The following is an 18,142-nucleotide window of genomic DNA, read 5'->3' on the forward strand; positions in this document are numbered from 1 at the left end:
CGGATATTTGCAAGGAACCGCCTACGGGAGGTCTAGGGTCGCGCGCGCGTATTTCACTAGCTCGATTTGAGTGGTGGGTTGGGTCATGTTGTTGTTGTTGTTGTTGTTGTTGTTGTTGTTGTTGTTGTTGTTGTTGTTGTTGTTGTTGCTGCTGTTGCTGCTGCTGTTGTTTGGTTGCTCGTCTTGTTCATAAAGAGATGCAGAGCTTTATGGGTTTCTTTGGGGGCATTATTTGCGCGACCACAAACGTCTCATCAGTTGGGTTTTCCCTTTTTTATATTTTCTTTTCCTCTTGGTTTTCTCACTTTTTGGGAAATGGGGCTTCTTGAAAAGGAAAAGGGAAAGGGCTCTCTCTACAACTAGTATTTTTGCTCGAGTCGGGAAGAGATGCGAGAGGAAAGGGCGGTGGCGCATGTCGAGGGAGGCAATCTATCAATCATCATCATCATTATTATCGTTGTCATCATCCTTACTATCATAATCGTTCATCAGTCAGTCTCAGTCAGACTTATCACGGCCAAGGGCTCATTCGTCGTAGTCATCCATCCATCCGTGGTTATGGTCATGGTCACGAGCACACATATCAATCAATCAATCAGTCAATCAGTCAGCAATCGTCATCGGAGCCGTAGCAGATTCGAGTAACAAGGCAGATAGATCTCGGTGCGGACTCGACTCGACTAGGTAAGCAAAGCAGCAGTTGAGCCGCGCAGCCGCACTACCGAGGCGGCGGAGGCCTTGGGCCGTCCGTGTTTAGGTAAACTGCTCACCGCTCACCCTCACCGTTGGTTGGCAAAGGCAAAAAGCGTCAGATAGATTAACGAAGAGAAAAACTCTAAAGCTAAAAATTTTCTTGCTGGGCGGTGGTGCGCATCAATGCTACCTAGGCGGTACGTAGCGTAGCGTGCCGTATACGACGCAACCCCACTCCCCACATGGATGACCGTTGTCGCGGCGTCTGTGCGGTGGGTGTGTGGGAGTGCTGACGTGACTAAAGGACGGGTTAAGGCTGGGTAGGGCTAGGGCGATGAAACGGTCGGAGGGGTCGGAGAGGGGTGGGAATGGCTTGTTGCTTGCGTGCGTATGCCGGCTGTGGTTGTGGTTGTGTCTGTGTCTGTGGGTTGCGTGCGTATGGCAGTTTTGTGTGTGTGCGAGCAAAGTCGCTTGCTTTGCTTTGCTTTGCTTTGCTTTGCTTTGCTTTGCTTTGCGCTGCTTTGCGTGCATAGTGCCACTGCCTACAGCTGCTGCTGTGTGCTGTGTGCTGGGTGCTGTGTCAGGAAAGCCGCAGGCCGCAGGTCGAGGGAAGCGAGCACGCGTAGAGGACAGCAGGGACGGTCCTAGTCCTCGTTGCCAGTGCCTGCCTGCTTCAACTACCGTACCTACCCAGGAGAGGCAGCGACCAGCGACCAGCGTGGCCAGCGCATTCGTTTTGTTTTGTTTTGTTTCGTCTTGGGGGGCGGTCTGTGTGCGTGCGTGGCTAGGTAGTGAGTGAGGTGGTTGGGTTGGGTCTCGTGTGTTGGATGGGCTTTCTGAAACAGACGGTGACTTGGCTGCTGTGGATTGGCGTTGGGTGGAGGGTTCAGTTCGGTCATGCTCTGTATGCACTGCACTGCGTTGTATGTAATGCGCTGCGGGTTGGGCTGGGTCTTGTACGAGTAACTGCCTAGGTTGGGCCTACGGTAACCCATCATGCGTTGCGAGCTTCAGCAGTTCAGAGAGTGCCACCGGATTGATTGATCAAGCCTCAACTAAATGGATGCATCCAATAGCTCCATCACCCGCATATTGAATAATGGGAGGCCTGAACGCGGGCAGCAAGTAATAATAAGAGTGGCAGGGATGCCACGCGCGCAGACACACGACGACGCCATGGAAAAGCGCGCTCGTGTCTCGATCGCTATTACTATTTGTCGCGCCGAGGCAGAGGCCCGCCTAGGAGCACCTGCCTTGTTGGGCGGCTCCGCGGCACCGAGGTTGCGACGGTCGATCTCCAGTTTTGTTTACCCGTGGACTAAAGCTTAGGCTGTTTGTCGCGTTTGCTGCGTTTGCTGCGTTTGCTTCCAAGCTGCGCACCTGCGAGTCTAACCTTCCTTCCCCGCTAGGTACCTGCCTAGGCTTCTGTCCGATGCAGCGCCTTCGTCCGCACACGCTCTCTCTCCTCCGCGCCCCCGTCGCTGTCGCTGCCGCACATGGCTGCGCGACTGCGTTACGCCTCGAATCCACGGTAACCACTTTTCCAGCCAAGTCACATCTTTTGCTAACGCGAACCCCGCCAACGTCAAGATGGCGCGCCACAAGAAGCGGAATACCAACAATACCAACAATGCCAACGCCAGTAATACCGGCCGCACGCGCGCGCCTGGAGTGACGGGCTCAAACGCTCCTTCTACACAACAGCAACAATCGCAACAATCGCAACAATCACAACAACAGCAACAACCACAACAACCACAGCGACAACGTGCAGCGAATGCGCCGCCGCGTGAGAACGAACAGGCGCGCTCAGGCAGCTTTGTCGGGCAGGCACTACTGGACGCGCTGGAGGGCATTGATGCCGACCGCAGCACGTCGGGCGCAGCGACGCCAGCGCAAGAGCTTGCGCGCGAGGCCACGCCTGCGCCTGTGCCTGAGAAAGCCGAAACGACGCAGCCCCAGTACGCGACACCGGCGATGCAGCAGCAGTTCCCCGAGCAGATGCCCGCTGCGCCTGCGCATAATGGATATGGATATGGGTTCGATTTCAATGCCGCGAATACGTGGATGGCGGCTGCTAGCGCGGCGGCCTGGCCGCAGATGTTTGGCGGTGGCATGGATGCTAATGCGCAGCAAGGCGGGTTTTACAATCAGCAGTTTGGGCAGGTTCAAGACGGTGCTTGGGGTCAGTATCAGCAGCAGACTGCGCCTTACGGTCTGGGCTATGGAATCGGAAACGCATGGTCAGCGATTGGCAACACGCAGGCATTCGCGCCGGTCACTTCTTCCACAATGTCGGTTCAGCCCTTCCAGCAGGGTCGTAATTGGCGCGTTGACAAGCAAAACAGGGCCCCGATCCGAGGATACGCTACGAGAGCCGCAACGAGAGCCGCAGGACGGGGGGCCGGTCTCCCGACACCCGACCACATCGCGACGACGACAAGCGAGAGCGAAGAGGGGGGGGTCCGGTTCAATCACTGGATGGGACGAGGAAGTAGAAGGGCAAAGGCAAAGGCGAAGTCGCCCATGCGCGACTTCCCGCCCAAAGGGTCATTCGCCAAGTTCCCCCCGCCGCCCAAGCCCGACCCGTCGCCGCAGTACCTCGAGCAAGTGGCGAGCGCGCCGTCGCTGCGCACGACGCCGGAGCGGCTGCTGGTTGTCATCGACCTGAACGGCACGCTGGTGCACCGGCCAAACCGCAAGGACTCGTCGAAAGTGGTGTGCCGACCGTACGCGAAAGCGTTCCTGCGCTACCTGCTCGCCAACCACCGAGTGATGGCGTGGTCGTCGGCGCGGCCGGAGAACGTAGCCAAGATGTGCGCGCAGCTGTTCACGCGCGAGCAGCGCTCGCAGCTCGCAGCCGAATGGGGCCGCGACCGGCTGGGCCTGACGCCGGCGCAGTACAACGAAAAAGTGCAGGTGTACAAGCGGCTGGAGCAGGTGTGGGGCGCGGCGGCGCAGTTTGCCTGGCATGACAACCACGCCGCCGGCGAGCGCTACGCGCAGCATAACACGCTGCTGCTCGACGACAGCGCGCTCAAGGCCGCGAGCGAGCCGTTCAACCTGGTCCAAGTCGAGGAGTTTGAGGCCAAGCCGCACCAGATGCTCGTCGATGTGCTGGCTGAGGTGAAGGGGTTCTTGGAGGAGGCGAAGTGGCAAAAGGATGTCTCGGCTTGGATTCATGCCGGCAATGGGTTTGTGGTGGGTCGTTGGAAGGGGGAGTGGGATAGGGGCGAGAGCGATGGCGTTAGTCCTGAAAGGAGGAGGGCGGCGGAGTTGGCGCTTAGGAGGGAGGAGGAGTATGAAGCGGCGGTGAGGGATGCGAAGGCGAAGGGCGCTGCTTGAGCTTGTGTTCTTGCGTTCTGGTGCTCGCTACGAGCTGCGTGCTGCTTGCTTGCGTTAGGATGCTTGCTCTGCTTTGCTTGCTTGCGCACTTGCTTGCTTGCTCACTGGCTCTCCTCGCAAAACCTCGAATCGGAACAGAACAGAACAGAACAGAACAGAACAAACAACAACGAGACACAACAATGGAAGACCGACATACAGTAGAGTAGAAAAAGAACCAATGGGGAATCACATACCTACCCATCTACCTACCCTACCACATAAAGACACAGACACGCACAGACACAGACAGGCAGGCAGGCGCAATGCAGCACACCATACCAAGCGAAGATAAGATAAAAATAAGACAAAACAAAACAAAATAAGATATGATAAATTAAATCATATCAAGATAGAGCAGAGGAATAAAAGTGATGAGATGAGAAGCATGTATGGACGTGCGTCTTTATTGGTGATTTGGGCGTGGCTTGTGCTTATGCTTATGCTTGTGCTTGTGTTATGTGTGTGTGTTGGGGCGGGTATATGGGGTGGGGGAGTAGGTGAGGTGGGTGTTTTATCTGTCTGTTGGGGGAGGAGGGCGTGAGTGGACGAGGGGTTTGGTTGTTCGGTGCGGGCTTTGGTACTAGGCTATTTGTAGAGAGGGAGAGAGACCACACATCCAACACGTCCTCGCAACTCACACACAACGCACAACCGCACAACCCTCACAAAAACACACATACACACGCACACTAAAAAACTAGGTCATAAAGCTATTGAATTGGGTGGGTATGGGTATACCAGGCCATCTCGACGGACCAAATAACTACCTAACTAACTAAGCAAGTAGCTAGCTAGCAGCCAGCCAGCCAAAGCCACTTGCAAGACGGCGACCCCAACGCAAGTTAGGCAGGCAGGCCCATTGCTTGTAAAAGCACCCGCATTCCGTCCACTGGCGCTCCGCTCTGCCAGCAGCGGCCCAGAAGACCTAACTAACAAACTACTGACTCGCTCCCTGCTTGCTTGCTTGCTCGAGAAGAAGAAGGTTCCGCGCAGTTGTCCACCGCAGTGCAGCCCCAATCCGGCGAAGAGAGAAGAAGCCGTGTTTGTCGTCAGAGTGTTGAGCAGTGCCGCGAGGACCACCGGGACAGAAAGCGCGCAAGCAAGGGAAGAAAGAGCCTTTGCAAAAAATCCATGAATCGTGGTGGTGAAGAGTGCTCAGTGTCATGGTGAGGGGAATCAAGGGAATTTTGGGGAAAGGGAAGAAAGGTGCTGAAGAAGAATCAGAAAAAAAGCCAAATGTGGTGTTGGGGGGAAGTAGTAAGGAAGAGAAAAAGAAAAAACCGCTGTGCATCGATCCAAACTAAGAAAAGAAAAAAAAAAAAAAAAAAAGTCCAAAAAGCAGAGATTTTTTGGTTTTTGTGCTGATGTCGGTGGTGGCATAAAGGGGGAATTTGGGAAGGACAGAATATCAAAAAAGTCAAAAGTTGGTGCACTGGTGTCCTCGCTGAGAGACGACCAGGTGAATGAAGAAGGTGCAAAAGTGTAAAAACTCTAGCTTCAGCGGGCTGTTGCCAGCATTTGCAAATAACAACTTTGTAGGAGAAGCGCCATTCGGTCCTCGCAGATTCCTTGACGTTGCCGACCATGATGTGAGCTTTGTGTAGGCGTTGTCATTAATGCTTCTGATACCAGTCGTGAGAAAGCTGTGTACCAGAATCGCAAAGAGTCGAAACTGGGGATAAAAGGCGCCGTTATCAAGAATGTCAGGCCGAAAGGTTTTTTGAAGTTTTTGTTTTTGTGTTGCTGAGCAGTCGTCTCGAATAGTTGTACATGAGTTCGGAGACTGTTGCCGCCATGGATCAAAGACCTTTTTTTGAATGAAGGCAGCCAGCCGTCCTGATCTACGCGTCGAAGAGAAAGGCCGTGACGGTTCGTGACGTTTTCGAATGCAAGCAGGAGAAGTGGGCAACTGAAGAAACTCCATGAAAGAAACTCTGGTCCAAAGCGAGTCAACACTCGGACAAAGTCGCTGTACGCCTGCAATGAACGCTCCGGGCCAAAAGGGACCAGCATATGAAACGTGAATCGCCGCTGATGCAAGCAAGACGCTTCTACGTCAATCGTGATTCATGATGTCGTGAGCGGTCGCTTAGTAGTAGATGCCGTTAGGCTGACCACCACGGTAACCGAAGTTCTGTTGTACATTGGACTGAAGGTGGTTGGGAAGCGACGTGTTCGACATGCGGTGCGGCTGAGGAGAAGCGAGGTTGGCGCCGTAGCCGTTGGCCATGCTGCTGTAGGCCGGCGGAGGAGGGCTCTGCACAGCAGGAGCCTGAGAGTTCATCGGACCAGGGTAGGTGAGCTGGGCCTGGCCTCCGCCGGTCAGAGGAGCAATCTGGCCACTTGAGTGGTTGCTCATGCGATTGTCGAACTCTTGGACTTTGCTCAAGATGCGGCGACCATAAGGAGTCTGACGAATCGAGGGCAACATAGGACGGATAGCCTCCACGAGACGAATCTTGGTGGGAGCGTCGGCATAATCAAGCTGAGAGGTCAATCATGTTAGCTACTGGAAAAGACTACCGGTTTAGGAAGAGAAGTGGAGGAACTTACAGCAGTCTGAATGACATAGTTGGCATATGAGTCGCGGATCAACTTCTCAATCTCGTTAGGTTGAAGGAGCTCCTCAATAAGCATACGCTTGGTCTCTTCATCAGAGACACGGATGCACTTTTCGACAACATTGGAGCTGAACTTCTGCTTGGACAAGGCAGGAACACTTCCACGGAAGCTGAAGCACAGCGGCTTCGAGTAGGCCTCGTCCTGAAGATCCAAAATGTACTGAACCACGTAATTGCCGAACGGATCCTGAACCAGAGCAAAGGCACTGCGTGTAATGGCACCAATGAGTTCGTCACGTTGAGTGCCGGTGGCGTGGTCGATGCAGCGCTGCAGAACGCAGCAACCGTGGCGATGAGTACCGACAGCGACGCAGCTGTTGGCGACAGCTTGGAAAATGAACTCGGCATTCTCGGAAGCAAGATGATTCAAGCACTTCTGAATGACGTGGTTGCCGTTCAGGTCCTGAATGAGGAGGACAACGTTCTGGCGCAGAGCTTCGATGATGGTGTTGATTTGTTCGGGCGTGGTAATGTACTCGATCATCTTCTGGAGGGCCCTAGTGCCGTGCTGGTTGAGAGCAATGTTGACCATTCTAGGAGCGGCGTTGTGGATGAGGAGTGTGCGCTGCTCGTCATCGCTGAATTCAAGAAGCTTCTGGCAGAGGTAGTTGGCGAAAGGATCCTGCATGAGCTCAACTACGTGCTCGCGGATGGCTTCGAAGATCTTAGCCATCACCTCCTGGTTGCGACCCTCGATCTGCTTCTGCAAATAGCGGCAACCGTGTTGATCCTTGCACAACTCGACAATATCATGAGGCAGCAGAGAGCTGAAGTCGTACTGCTGGGCGCGGACCTGGTCCTCGTGGTTTTGCATGCGACGCTGTTGAATGACCCGAGCCTGGCTGTCAGGGAAGCGAGGTGGCTGCTGAACCTGCGGCGGCGGAGCGTACTGCTGATACGGCTGCTGCGGGAACTGACCGTAGGAGGGACCGTACATAGGCATCTGGTTGTAGGGCGGCTGCCCATTGACTTGCAGTTGGTTCATGCCCATGTTGAGCATCTGCATGCCGTACCCGCCGTAGTATGGGTTGTTGTTGTTGTTGTTGTACTGCGCCATGGCAGCCGAGGTAACAGCAGTCGCATTGGTGCCAGAGGAAGCGGTGATTGTCGACGACGAAGATGACGCCATGGCAGAGGAGTTGGGTGCAGGAAGGCTGGGGCCGAAAGGCGCAGCGCTAGCCTGCAAAGCCGACTGGATTGAACGGAAAGTGTTCTTGGACTCCTCAGTCCGGTTCTCAGTACCAGAAAGCTCACGGCTGTGACGGTTAACCGCGGTGGGCGGAATACGACCGAGACTAGCATTGTGATTATGGAGATGCTGTTCAGCGTGAGAGTTAACACCAATGGTGGGAGCCGCGTTGTTGCCGTTGATGCCATTGGTAGCCTTGACGGACGAAATGGTGGGCAGGTCGTTGGTCGAGTAGGATGATTGAAGCTTCGGAAAGCCGTTCGTCGCTCCGTTCGGCGGTGTGTTGATCAAACCCGGGCGCTTCGAGTCACCAAAGGGACTGAATCTCACTTCCATAGAGTGACGGTTGCCAACAGTCGAACGCCTGGGCGTCTCGACGCCGTTGCTTCCAGCGCCTTCGAACTCATCGGCCTTGCGCAAGTTGTTTGCCGGAAGGCTGTGTTGAGCCTGACGATGACGAGGAGCAAACGAAGACCAGCCGTTTGACTCAGCCTCGGGGCCGGGGGACTGCGAAAGCGCGAGATCCAATGCGGCGGAAGACGCGGAAAGCTGCATCGGGCCGTCACCGTCACGGCGGACCAGAATCGGGAACTTATCGTCGGTGGTGTTCATCTGCAGGTAGTTCTTGACATCAGGTGAAGCAGCAGGATTGTAGCCCTTGTTGCGAGGCTTCTCGTCGTCGTCTCCGAAGAGGAAGTTGGTGGTGTCAATGTGACCCAAAACGGAGGTGAGGTCGGGAAGGTCAGCGTTGGCACGACCACTGGTGATGGGCATTGAGTTCCTGTTGAGACTACAAGACGGTCAGCTTGTGTTAGATTTTGTTGCGTGAAATGCGCAGGAATGGATGCCATCTGACGTCCGGAACCGTGGTTATGCAAGGGCTCGTCAAAGACCCAGCGGGTCGGGTTTGTCAATGGGACAAGGAAGGAAACGCGAAGCCAAGAATGGGAAATTACCCAAGTGGGCTCAACGTGTCGTTCCGCAAACAAGCAGTAACACAAAGTGTAGGGGAAAGCGACGCTACTCACCTGGTTCTACCGGTGCGAGGGTTCATGGTCGAGATATCGAACTCAAAGTTGTCTTCGTCTTCATCCGAACCACGCCGGGAACCGGGCATGGATTTGGAAGGCACGTGAGAAACCGACTGGTTGTTGAAGATCTGGGTCTGGGGAGGAGAAGTGATCTGTGAGCCCGAACGACCGGGACGGTTCAACAGGCCGGGCTGCTGAGGTGACGTCAAGTTCTGCATCGAGTAGCGCTGAGGACGAGAGAAGGCAGACGGAAAGCCGTTCTCGCGGTATTCGGGAGGGGTTGTAGGCTCGCTCTGGTGGCCGGCAGCACCCTTGGTTTCGTGTGACAAGCGCTCCCAGTCTTGCTTGGCGCTATCGCAGTGGATATCGAAGAGCTCCATCTCGGCCTCAAACCGACGACGTTGCTCCTTGAGGAATTCGTACTCGAGGCGCTTCTTCTCGAGCTGATCGACACAGTTAGCATGCTTCTGCTGGATGATGGCAAATTCCTCATCGTCCAGAGCATGGCGTGAAGTAGAAGGAGATAAATGAGGGTTGGCCGCCGGAGCGGGTGAGCCCACAGGGCCAACAAGGTCTTGACCGTTGTTGGACATGTTGGACTAGGAATAGAAGTGAAGTTGAGAATCTCAAGCCTTGGTTCGAGGCTTGGTCTTGGTCTCAGATCTTGGGCAAGGGTTCAACTTGAGCGGTGCGGTGTAACACCGAACGATTTGGCAAGGACGGGTCGAAGTTGAACTTGAGACAAGCGCCACAAGATGTAAGAGGGCAGGGTATAGATAGAAGATCACACAGTGATTGAGAAGGGTGACGAGTTTGCGGAGGGAGGAGGAGGTGGGGAGGAAGAAGGTAGGTTGGTTGTAGAAAGTTGGGATATCATGAGCAGCAGGCGGCGGGCGGCGCACGGACCACCGACTCCGGGCAGAGCGAAGAGTGAAGTGCAGAAACAAGTAAGGGACTTTCTCTTACCAGTTGCACTTTATGATAGGTCTGAGAGGCGATCGTTAGCTACGCATTCGTTCAAATGTTGCCGGCTATATCAAAAGAAACAGCTGAAGCGGCGCCCGCAGCAACCATGGCGGCTTGCCGTAAGCGCACGCCGCGGTGAAGGCGCGCAACAAGAAAGAGCAGGGAAACTTGGGGAATTCAAGCAGCGCTTTGCACACACACACACACACACACACACACACACACACACACAGGAGCACTTACCGCGGTCGTAAACTCGACGTTCTCCGCCGCTTGTCTGCGCTGCAGACCAATTGGCGACAAAGGAGATAGTGTAGGCAATGTTGGTACAGTGTTGGTGGTAAAACGTCTCGACAGACTGCCGCGGGGGTCGCTCGAGGGGGATGCGTGCGCATGCATCTGGCTGGCCAGGCTGCGTATGGGGGAGGTCAGGCCGGAGAACGTCGTCGACTCTTCGCGCGGGGACTGGGGATTGCGAAAGCGCCTATCGTCGGGGCGATCCCCCAGGCCGCTGACGAAGGCCATGGTCTTCTACCTGCAGCAAGACGGCACATCAGCCAAGGCCTCGAGGTCGCAAGCGCGTGTGGGGTCGCGGCGGGCGGAGTAGGGTGCTCGCGGCGGGCAATTCGCCAGGCTGGGGCAGGATAAGGGGCCTGTTGGATCGGACTCACACACAAATCGTACACAGGGCGTCGGCCCTCGCAAAGGTGGTGGAGGCGGGAATCGAAAACAAAGAGGAGGGCGCACGGGAGATTGCGAGTTCGCCTGAAGAACTACCGTTACGTTGTACAGTGAGAGCCCTAGTCCTTGGCTTGGCTCGGGATCAGAGCGCGGTCGGAGCGCTCTAATCACAGCTCGAGAGGCGGCCCAACGCGCGAGCGGAGCGAGGCACAAGAGGCGGAGGGGAGCGCGGGCCCGTACAAATACAAGACAATGAGGAGGGGAGGTGTGAGAGAGAGAGCGGGAGAGTCGAAGCGGGTTTCAGGCGGGCGAGAGAGCGGACCGGACCCTGAGAAGCTGCAAGCCACCCATGGCACCGCCCATCCCCAACTCATCCGCTAGGGCCGCGGCGGCCCTGTGATTGATGGACACCTGCTAGCTACCGCTCCCGGCTCTCCCTTGGACAGAGCCGCTCTCATTCGCAGCCTCCCAGGGCGCGCAGCGAATGCGGTGCGCGCGAGAGACGACTCGTCATGCCACAAGCACCGCTCCCCACCCGCGCCTCTGCGGCCTCACGTCACTGGCTGCGATCGACGGGCGGTACCGTGCCTCTGATCACGCCTCGGATCACTGCCCGTTGCGCTGCCCGCTCAAAGGGGAAGCTTGACTCGTCTGTCCACTGCGGGGCATGGTGAGAAACAGCTCAACCATCATCCATCTGTGCGACTGCCTGCCTACTCAACTACTCTACACACCGCCTGTCAACATGATAGTGCCTGGCTAGACTGGATGCAGCCTAGAGCGCTGGTATCGATAATGCCCCGCGAGGTTGGGCGGTGCGCAAAGTCCGTGCTTGCGGCCTGCTGCGCGCCATCGCTGGGAGCGGCCTCGCGCCCTTTTTCGCTGCCCAGTGCCGGAGCGTGACGGCATGGCCCTCGTTTGGCACCCCCACGCCCTGCCGGTGCCTGCGCGCCCGCCTCCGTCCACGCCGTCCTTCCTCCCGCCTGCCGCTGTCGCTGCGCGCTGCGCCAGCCCTACCGGCCTCGAGCGCGAAGGGGCCAGATTGCGGTTTGGCGCTCGGGATGATCTCGAAAAGTGCCGAATGAGGGGGGCAAGAGTGGGTAGATTACGTTAGCTTCCTTGGAGAGCTCCCGAGCTCTTGACTCGTTTGAGATCGCGGGGCAGCCTGCCTGAGGACGAGGCAGAAAAGGGTGGTTGGACCAGTCCCAAAGGACCACTCGACGTTGCTTAAGACATCACCGCTTGTCGCCTCTTGTCTGAGCCTCAATCCTTCTGTGTGCTTAGTCCCTCGCCATAGCCCTCCCGCAGGCCAAAAGAACAGTAGCTCATTGGTAAGGCTGAATCTTGACAGCGCAACACCCATTGGGAATAGCATGCGGCTAGTGGACAGTGACGTGTGCATCTATTCTTGTGAAAGCGCCGAACATCTTCGTGCAATCCAATGATGATCTGCCTCTCCGCGGACAGGCTTTATTCAACACAACAAAGTTCCCTGTGAAACTCGCCTTCGTCAAGCGCCGAATCAGTCTCTACGCCCACAAATCTAGACGCAGCACAGCAGAATTGGTAATGGCATTGCGCGCCTATCAATCTTAGCTAAGAGTGCCATAGGAAGATCGGCAAAATCACTCAAAGTTTGTAGACGGAGGTTCAGCGCTCTTTCGATCGATGGCGAGTGTCGCCGTGCAAGCCTTGTGGGAAGGAGAAATCAGGATCAGTTACGCCGGCCGGAGAAACCGATTAGAGACAGGCCGCGATTGCCAAAGCACCTTGTCTCGTGTCTTCGCTGGTAATGAGGAGCCGAGACTTCAGATGTCGAACTTGACTCGAGCCTCCGAGGAATGCTCGCGTTGCCGCGCTGCGCGTGTAGTCAAAGGTTGTGCGCACGAGTGTGTCTTTGCGGGCGTTCCGCGCCATGCCCAAAGAGGCTTGGCGGCACGGAGGAAACTTCCATCGGGGCCGTCCTCACCAAGCACTCACGCACCCTATCTGCACAGGCTACTCCACCCACGGCACCCGCCTCCAACCTTGACACCTCCCACCACCTCCCGCATCAGAACGTTGCCTGCCGCTTGCCACGAGCTGCTCGCAACCGCGCACGATGGCGGTTTCGGCCCAGACCAAGAACGCGCGGCGCCGCGCCATGCGGAAGGCCAAAAAAGAAGAGGTAACTTCACCCTCCATCACCCGACGTCCCACACGCAAGTGCTGACTTGTCATTGTAGACGCCAGCCCCCGAATCAAGACCTGCGTCGCCGCCACCGGCAGAGAAGCCCGTCGAGCGAGAGACCAATGCTGCGACCGATGGAGATGCCGCTGAACCCGTTACTTTTGATGCCCACATCGACGAGAACGATCCGCTATTTGCCCAGTTCCAGGGCGTTATTCAGAGGTTCCAACAGACGGATGCCTCCGAGGCTCTGAAACCAGAGAAGCCGGAGGTCTTCTATGACGACAATGACGACATTCCCGACGAGGATGATGAAGGGCAGAAGATGTCAAAAAAGAAGCGAAAGCAGCAGAACAAGCTGTCGATCGCAGAGCTCAAAGCTCTGGTCAGAAAACCCGAGCTTGTTGAATGGACTGATACGTCGGCACCAGATCCGCGAATGCTCGTGTCCATTAAATCTCATCGCAATGTCGTGCCCGTCCCCGGACACTGGTCGCTTAAACGCGAGTATCTCTCGTCGAAGCGCGGTATTGAAAAGCCCCCATTCGCCCTCCCCAAGTTTATTCAAGATACCGGTATTGCGGAGATGAGAGACGCGGTGCTGGAAAAGCAAGACCAACAGTCGCTGAGGCAAAAGCAGAGAGAGCGCGTTCAGGGAAAGCTTGGCAAGCTCGATATCGACTACCAGAAGCTCTACGAAGCATTCTTCAGATTTCAAACCAAGCCTGAGCTAACGCGGTATGGCGAGGTCTACTACGAGGGCAAGGAGTACGAGACAAACTTGAGACATCTTCGACCTGGTGAGCTAAGTGAAGAGCTGAAAGAAGCTTTGAACATTCCGCCTGGTGCGCCTCCGCCATGGCTGATCAACCAGCAGCGCTTCGGGCCTCCGCCTTCATATCCTGCGCTCAAGATTCCGGGCTTGAATGCCCCACCCCCTCCTGGCAGCCAATGGGGCTTCCATCCAGGTGGATACGGCAAGCCGCCTGTGGATGAGTACAACAGGCCACTCTACGGAGGTGATGTGTTTGGTGTACTTCAGCCGAATCAAGAACAACCAGTCGGTGAGCCGGTCGAAAAGACCCTGTGGGGCGAGCTTCAAGAGCCCGAGGAGGAATCGGAGGAGGAAGAGGATGAAGACGAAGAGGAAGGTGAGGAGGACGAAGAAATGGCGGAGGAGGATGTGGGTGCGTCCATGGGTGGTATTGAGACACCGAGCGGCACAGCCTCTGCTATGCCCTCAGAGTATGGTGGCACAGAGAGCGTCGCGGGTGACTTCACGCTGCGCAAGCAGAAGCGTGGCACTGAGACGGAAGAGGTCACGCAGCCGCGCTCGGCTTACACGGTTTTGCCTGAGCACACGACCCGTGCCTCGGGCTTCTTCGGCAGCGAACGTGGATATGATCTCAAGGCCGCTCAGCAAAACCTCCCGGTACTTGGACAGGAGGACAATCGCCGGAAGAGGAAGGCTGGCGATGTTGATGTTAGCGTGGACGTGGATGCTTTGGAAAGAGATGACAAGCTGAGCAAGGAGGAGCTCCAGAAGCGCTACGAAGCTCAGCGGCAGGCCGAAGGACAGGGCCAGTGGGCCGGTAGGGTTGATCAAGATGACTTGAGCCAGATGATTGCCGATGAGAGCCGCAAGCGGCTGAAGAAGGACGAAGAGCGCCGTAACAGACGCTAAGAGAACATGAACACTTGTACCAATACAGGGGGAGGGCAGTGGATGAAGAAAAGCTGGCGCGGGAGCGCGCGAGAGACAAGATACCAATTGCACAGATCAGGCTTGCACATCAGGAAAAATGCATCGAGCACAAGCTTCCATGGCCAGCTGGCGTTTCTGGATGGGCGGGGTAGTCCGGGACGGGCACGGGAGCAAAGGAGTACAACAGTAAAGAATCATGCTTGCAAAACACGTTTGCTGGGAAGACAAGAAGTGAAGAATCAAGATAGCGGAAATGCCAGCTAACGCACAGGGACCATGCCAAGCGCCGGGTGGCACAGCAAGCCGTGTGAAGGGTCGGGCTGCAGGCGCAACGCGTCTCGACGCCGGGGACGTGGCAGGTGAGTAAACGGATGGCGGTCTGAAGGCTAACGTTGGTGCCTCTTAGCTGGCCTCCACTCATTGCGGCTGAAAACGCGATGACGCGCCTGATCACGTGCACGGCCAGCTCCTTTCTCGCTCGCTCCCGCGCCCAGAAAAGTTCACAAGCTCGACAACCGACCAGCACCTCAAAGTCCACCACTGCACCTCCACGCAACGACTGCTTTTGCCGCCCGAGCCCTTGCTTTCACCCGGCCTACAATGGATCGTGATCGCGACAGGGACAGAAGGTCCGTACTTCCATCTCACCTTCGACCCACTACCTAAGTCTTCGTTGCGTCTTCTCGAGCGCGCCAGACGTGTCTCAACTCACGCCTATCGCTGTCCCGCTTGCATCGCAAAGTGCAACTGATGACTGACAACAAGTCTTGCAGGCCCGGCGACCGCTACGCGCCTAGCTCTACCTCGACCTACCGTCCCGCTCGCTCGCCGCACCCACGCGACAGCTACCGTTCCACGCGCTCACCCCCGCCTCGTCGTCCTCTGCCTGCAGACACATACATCCCCTCTTCGAGCAGAGTCTCACGGCCCCGCAGCCGCTCTCCTGGGTACCGTCGCAGGTCGCGCAGCCCTCGGCCATACATTAGACCTGAGAGTGACACTTGGAGGGCTTCACGGCCGAGATCTCCTCCTCGCCGTGACTTTTCGCCGCGTCGGGGTGATTACAGGAGAGATACTCGGCCTAGGTCGCCTATACGCGACTACGACAGCGCGTATGACCGGCGTTCTCCACGTCCTAGAGACCGCTCTCCACCACCGTTGAAGCGCAGCCGTGATGTCTCACCTGCCGGCAGCCGCGGACGCTCACCTCCGCCTGCAAAGAGGGAGCGGCTCGTGTCACCGCCGCCGAGGATCAGCAGATACGATGAGCCCAGGTCCAGAGGCTATAGGTACGTTGAGGGAATCATTGACTCGCGAAACTACCTAGTATACTGACGTGACGCATAGTCCTCCTCGTCGCGTTTACTCACCACCTCGTGAAAGGAGTTACCGTCCTCGATCCAGATCTCCTCATCGCGACGATCGAGTCGATCCTTACACCGTAAACACCTGGAGACGTCGTTCACCGTCACCGCCGAGAGCCGCAACTACATACATTCCTCCAATTGAACCGCGGTCAGGCAGAGAATCCGTCGCATCTTCCCGTCGCTCGTCGCCACCCGTGCACCCCAGCAGACTGGCACTTGTTCCCGAAGAGCGTCCTCCAATGGAATCGTACTCCCCGCGCCCGCGGTCACCGGCATCCTTCCGGAGTCGTTCCATTGAGCGTGAGCGTGAACGTGAACGTGAACGCGAGCGCGAACGTGAACGCGAACGTGAACGCGAACGCGAACGGGAAAGGGAGCGGGAGCGGGAGCGAGAGAGAGAACGTTCACCTCCACGTCGACGCTCACCTCCGCGCCCAGTAGTACGCGAATACACGAATGGCAGTGTACCGCCTCCTTCTGGGCCTCGCGGCGACTTCCAGCGCGCGCCACCTACCGGCCCTGCAAGCAACCGCTATCCTGTTGGGCCGTCCATGTCTCCACCTGCGGGCCCTTCCATGCCCATGTCGGCTCATAGTCGCGCCGGCAACCCCATTCTCTCGGCACCCTCACGCCCTCGCGGCGGTGGTCGTGGTGGCTTCGGACGGGACCCTTACCCGCCATACGACCCCGCAGCTCCCGTCGGACCCCGTCGTGCATCAGGACCTTGGGCCGCGCGCGGAGGCTTCGCCGGTGGCCCGCCGTCCGGACCACGTGGAGGCGGCGGACCGCCAGCCTTCCGTGGCAGCAGCAACAGCACATCGACGACGTACCCACGCACGCAGCGCTTCAACACGGCTGCCGGCCCGGGCGCTGGGCCCAGCGGCCCGAATCATCTCGCGGATCTGCCGCCTATCGTGCCCGGAGGACAGAAGGCCAAGGATCTGGTCGACTCGAGCCGCTTGCAGAAGCTGGAGGACGAGTCGCGCCGCCTGCGCGACCTCATTGCCGAGAAGGAGGCAGTGGCGCGTCGGAGCCGGCGCGAGTGGGATCGGCTGGAGAGCGAGAGCGAGACGGCAGGGCTGAGGGCGCAGTTGGCGGATGAGCATTTGAGAGCTTTGAACGGGGAGGGCGAGATTGGCGGCGCGGCGTTCTAGGCGAACGAGCGAGCGATGGTTGGTGTTTGCTAGTGGAGTTGGGGGGCACATGGAGATGAGCGAGCGAGGGGATGTTGATGACGGCCATTATGATTTGAGGAGCGAATAGCGGACGAAGGACAGGACGATTGATCCGAAGCTTGAAACGACGCACGCATGTCCGGCGCATATACGTGCTGCCATAGCCATAGCGGGCGCAGCCGCTTGCTTGCTTGCTAGGGCTAGGCAGGCCATCAATTGTTCTCTGCGACGCCACGACACACACTCGCACTCTCCATCCCTCTCTCAAACACACCCTGGCACCACCACCTACCCAACCAACCACAGCACAGCACATCACCAACAAACTCTTTTTTCTCTCAACAAAACTCTCTCTTCACAACCCAAACGAAAGCATGACGTCGAAACCTTAATGAATGCGATTCTGCCTTTTACTTACTTCTTTCCTTCTTTCCTTTCTTTGCGCTGATTTATTTGGTCCGGTCTGGTCAATTTCGGGTTCTCGTGTCGTGGGACATGGCGTTCGTTCATTTCTTCTCTGTTGGGGTGCAGGGAGTTTATTTGCTCTTTTCCTTTTTTTTTTTTCTTTTAGTTTTCTCCGATTTTCCTTTTCCCTTTTTCCTTCTTTCCTTTTGTGGTGGTGGGGATGGAAGGATGAGTAACGACCTCCTGGTGGGAGGGGCTTGGTTTTTCCTGCTAATGGGTGACTATCTGAGGAGGTGAGGTGAGTTACAATTGATGACTTTCCTTTTTCTTTTTCTCTCTCCTTCTTTCCTTTCTTCTTTCTCCGTTTCTGCTTCGCTTGCCCTGACCTGGTCTGGTCTAGTGCGAGCGAGACGTGTACGATATGATATGCTGGGGAAAAAATGTAATTAATGGGTTCTTGACGTGAGGCGGCATTGATGTGTGTGTGTGTGTGTGTGTGTGTGTGTGATCTGACATAGTGTTTTTCAAGCAGTATAGTAAAAATTGCTTTTTAAGGTTTTCTACCTACTAGACTAAATCGTCCAGACCTCGCTCCGTACCTCCATTCCATCAGCCAGCAAACTGATGCTCAGGTATTCGAATCTAAAGAAGAATGACAATCAAACAAGCCACCAGAAAACTCCCATCCCCCGCAAATGCTCCACGCTATGCAAAACGAAACTCAACGCAGACTCCCACCAAAGACAGTCAGC

The 18,142-nt window shown here is 56.5% G+C and overlaps 6 protein-coding genes across 6 annotated transcripts; 3 read left to right on the plus strand and 3 right to left on the minus strand.

Moving 5' to 3' along the window:
• Positions 1-810: 810 nt before the first annotated feature.
• K452DRAFT_283239 (uncharacterized protein) lies at positions 811-1,357 on the minus strand (the record flags this gene model as incomplete). The annotated part of the gene is made up of 1 exon (XM_033539743.1): positions 811-1,357. A coding segment is annotated over exon 1 (341 nt), but the record flags the coding sequence as incomplete, so codon positions are not given.
• A 783-nt stretch (positions 1,358-2,140) lies between these two features.
• On the plus strand, positions 2,141-4,368 carry K452DRAFT_242363 (uncharacterized protein). Its single transcript, XM_033537863.1, has 2 exons — positions 2,141-2,987; positions 3,042-4,368. Exons 1-2 carry the CDS (start codon positions 2,284-2,286, stop codon positions 4,036-4,038), a joined length of 1,701 nt encoding a protein of 566 aa, XP_033401657.1. The 5' UTR covers positions 2,141-2,283; the 3' UTR covers positions 4,039-4,368.
• Positions 4,369-5,382: 1,014 nt separating this feature from the next.
• On the minus strand, positions 5,383-6,066 carry K452DRAFT_283243 (uncharacterized protein). Its single transcript, XM_033539744.1, has one exon. The coding sequence runs from the start codon at positions 6,002-6,004 to the stop codon at positions 5,498-5,500; it is 507 nt and encodes a 168-aa protein (XP_033401658.1). The 5' UTR covers positions 6,005-6,066; the 3' UTR covers positions 5,383-5,497.
• Positions 6,067-6,086: 20 nt separating this feature from the next.
• Positions 6,087-10,640, minus strand: K452DRAFT_103838 (uncharacterized protein). Its single transcript, XM_033534940.1, has 6 exons — positions 10,561-10,640; positions 10,131-10,422; positions 9,888-9,908; positions 8,919-9,364; positions 6,634-8,680; positions 6,087-6,565 (listed from the first exon to the last, which is right to left on the minus strand). The coding sequence occupies exons 2-6, from the start codon at positions 10,410-10,412 to the stop codon at positions 6,170-6,172; spliced, it is 3,192 nt and encodes a 1,063-aa protein (XP_033401659.1). The 5' UTR covers positions 10,413-10,422; positions 10,561-10,640; the 3' UTR covers positions 6,087-6,169.
• A 2,029-nt stretch (positions 10,641-12,669) lies between these two features.
• K452DRAFT_219978 (uncharacterized protein) lies at positions 12,670-14,422 on the plus strand (the record flags this gene model as incomplete). Its single annotated transcript, XM_033536443.1, has 2 exons — positions 12,670-12,735; positions 12,794-14,422. The coding sequence occupies 2 exons, from the start codon at positions 12,670-12,672 to the stop codon at positions 14,420-14,422; spliced, it is 1,695 nt and encodes a 564-aa protein (XP_033401660.1).
• Positions 14,423-16,697: 2,275 nt separating this feature from the next.
• On the plus strand, positions 16,698-16,955 carry K452DRAFT_194669 (uncharacterized protein; the record flags this gene model as incomplete). The annotated part of the gene is made up of 1 exon (XM_033535920.1): positions 16,698-16,955. A coding segment is annotated over one exon (258 nt), but the record flags the coding sequence as incomplete, so codon positions are not given.
• Between the last annotated feature and the right edge of the window lie 1,187 nt (positions 16,956-18,142).

This window comes from Aplosporella prunicola (genome assembly GCF_010093885.1).
Source record: "Aplosporella prunicola CBS 121167 unplaced genomic scaffold K452scaffold_3, whole genome shotgun sequence".
NCBI lineage: Eukaryota > Fungi > Ascomycota > Dothideomycetes > Botryosphaeriales > Aplosporellaceae > Aplosporella > Aplosporella prunicola.

Excerpts from the sequence above, each read along its gene's own strand:
- K452DRAFT_103838 (XM_033534940.1), bottom strand. The coding sequence starts at position 10,412 with ATGGCCTTCGTCAGCGGCCTGGGGGATCGCCCCGACGATAGGCGCTTT. Across the intron at positions 8,681-8,918 it reads CCTCGCACCGGTAGAACCAG|TCTCAACAGGAACTCAATGC; the intron begins GTGAGTAGCGTC and ends ACCGTCTTGTAG. Across the intron at positions 6,566-6,633 it reads ACTATGTCATTCAGACTGCT|CTTGATTATGCCGACGCTCC; the intron begins GTAAGTTCCTCC and ends TTGACCTCTCAG.
- K452DRAFT_283243 (XM_033539744.1), bottom strand. The coding sequence starts at position 6,004 with ATGGAGTTTCTTCAGTTGCCCACTTCTCCTGCTTGCATTCGAAAACGT.
- K452DRAFT_242363 (XM_033537863.1), top strand. The coding sequence starts at position 2,284 with ATGGCGCGCCACAAGAAGCGGAATACCAACAATACCAACAATGCCAAC. Across the intron at positions 2,988-3,041 it reads CCGGTCACTTCTTCCACAAT|GGCCCCGATCCGAGGATACG; the intron begins GTCGGTTCAGCC and ends CAAGCAAAACAG.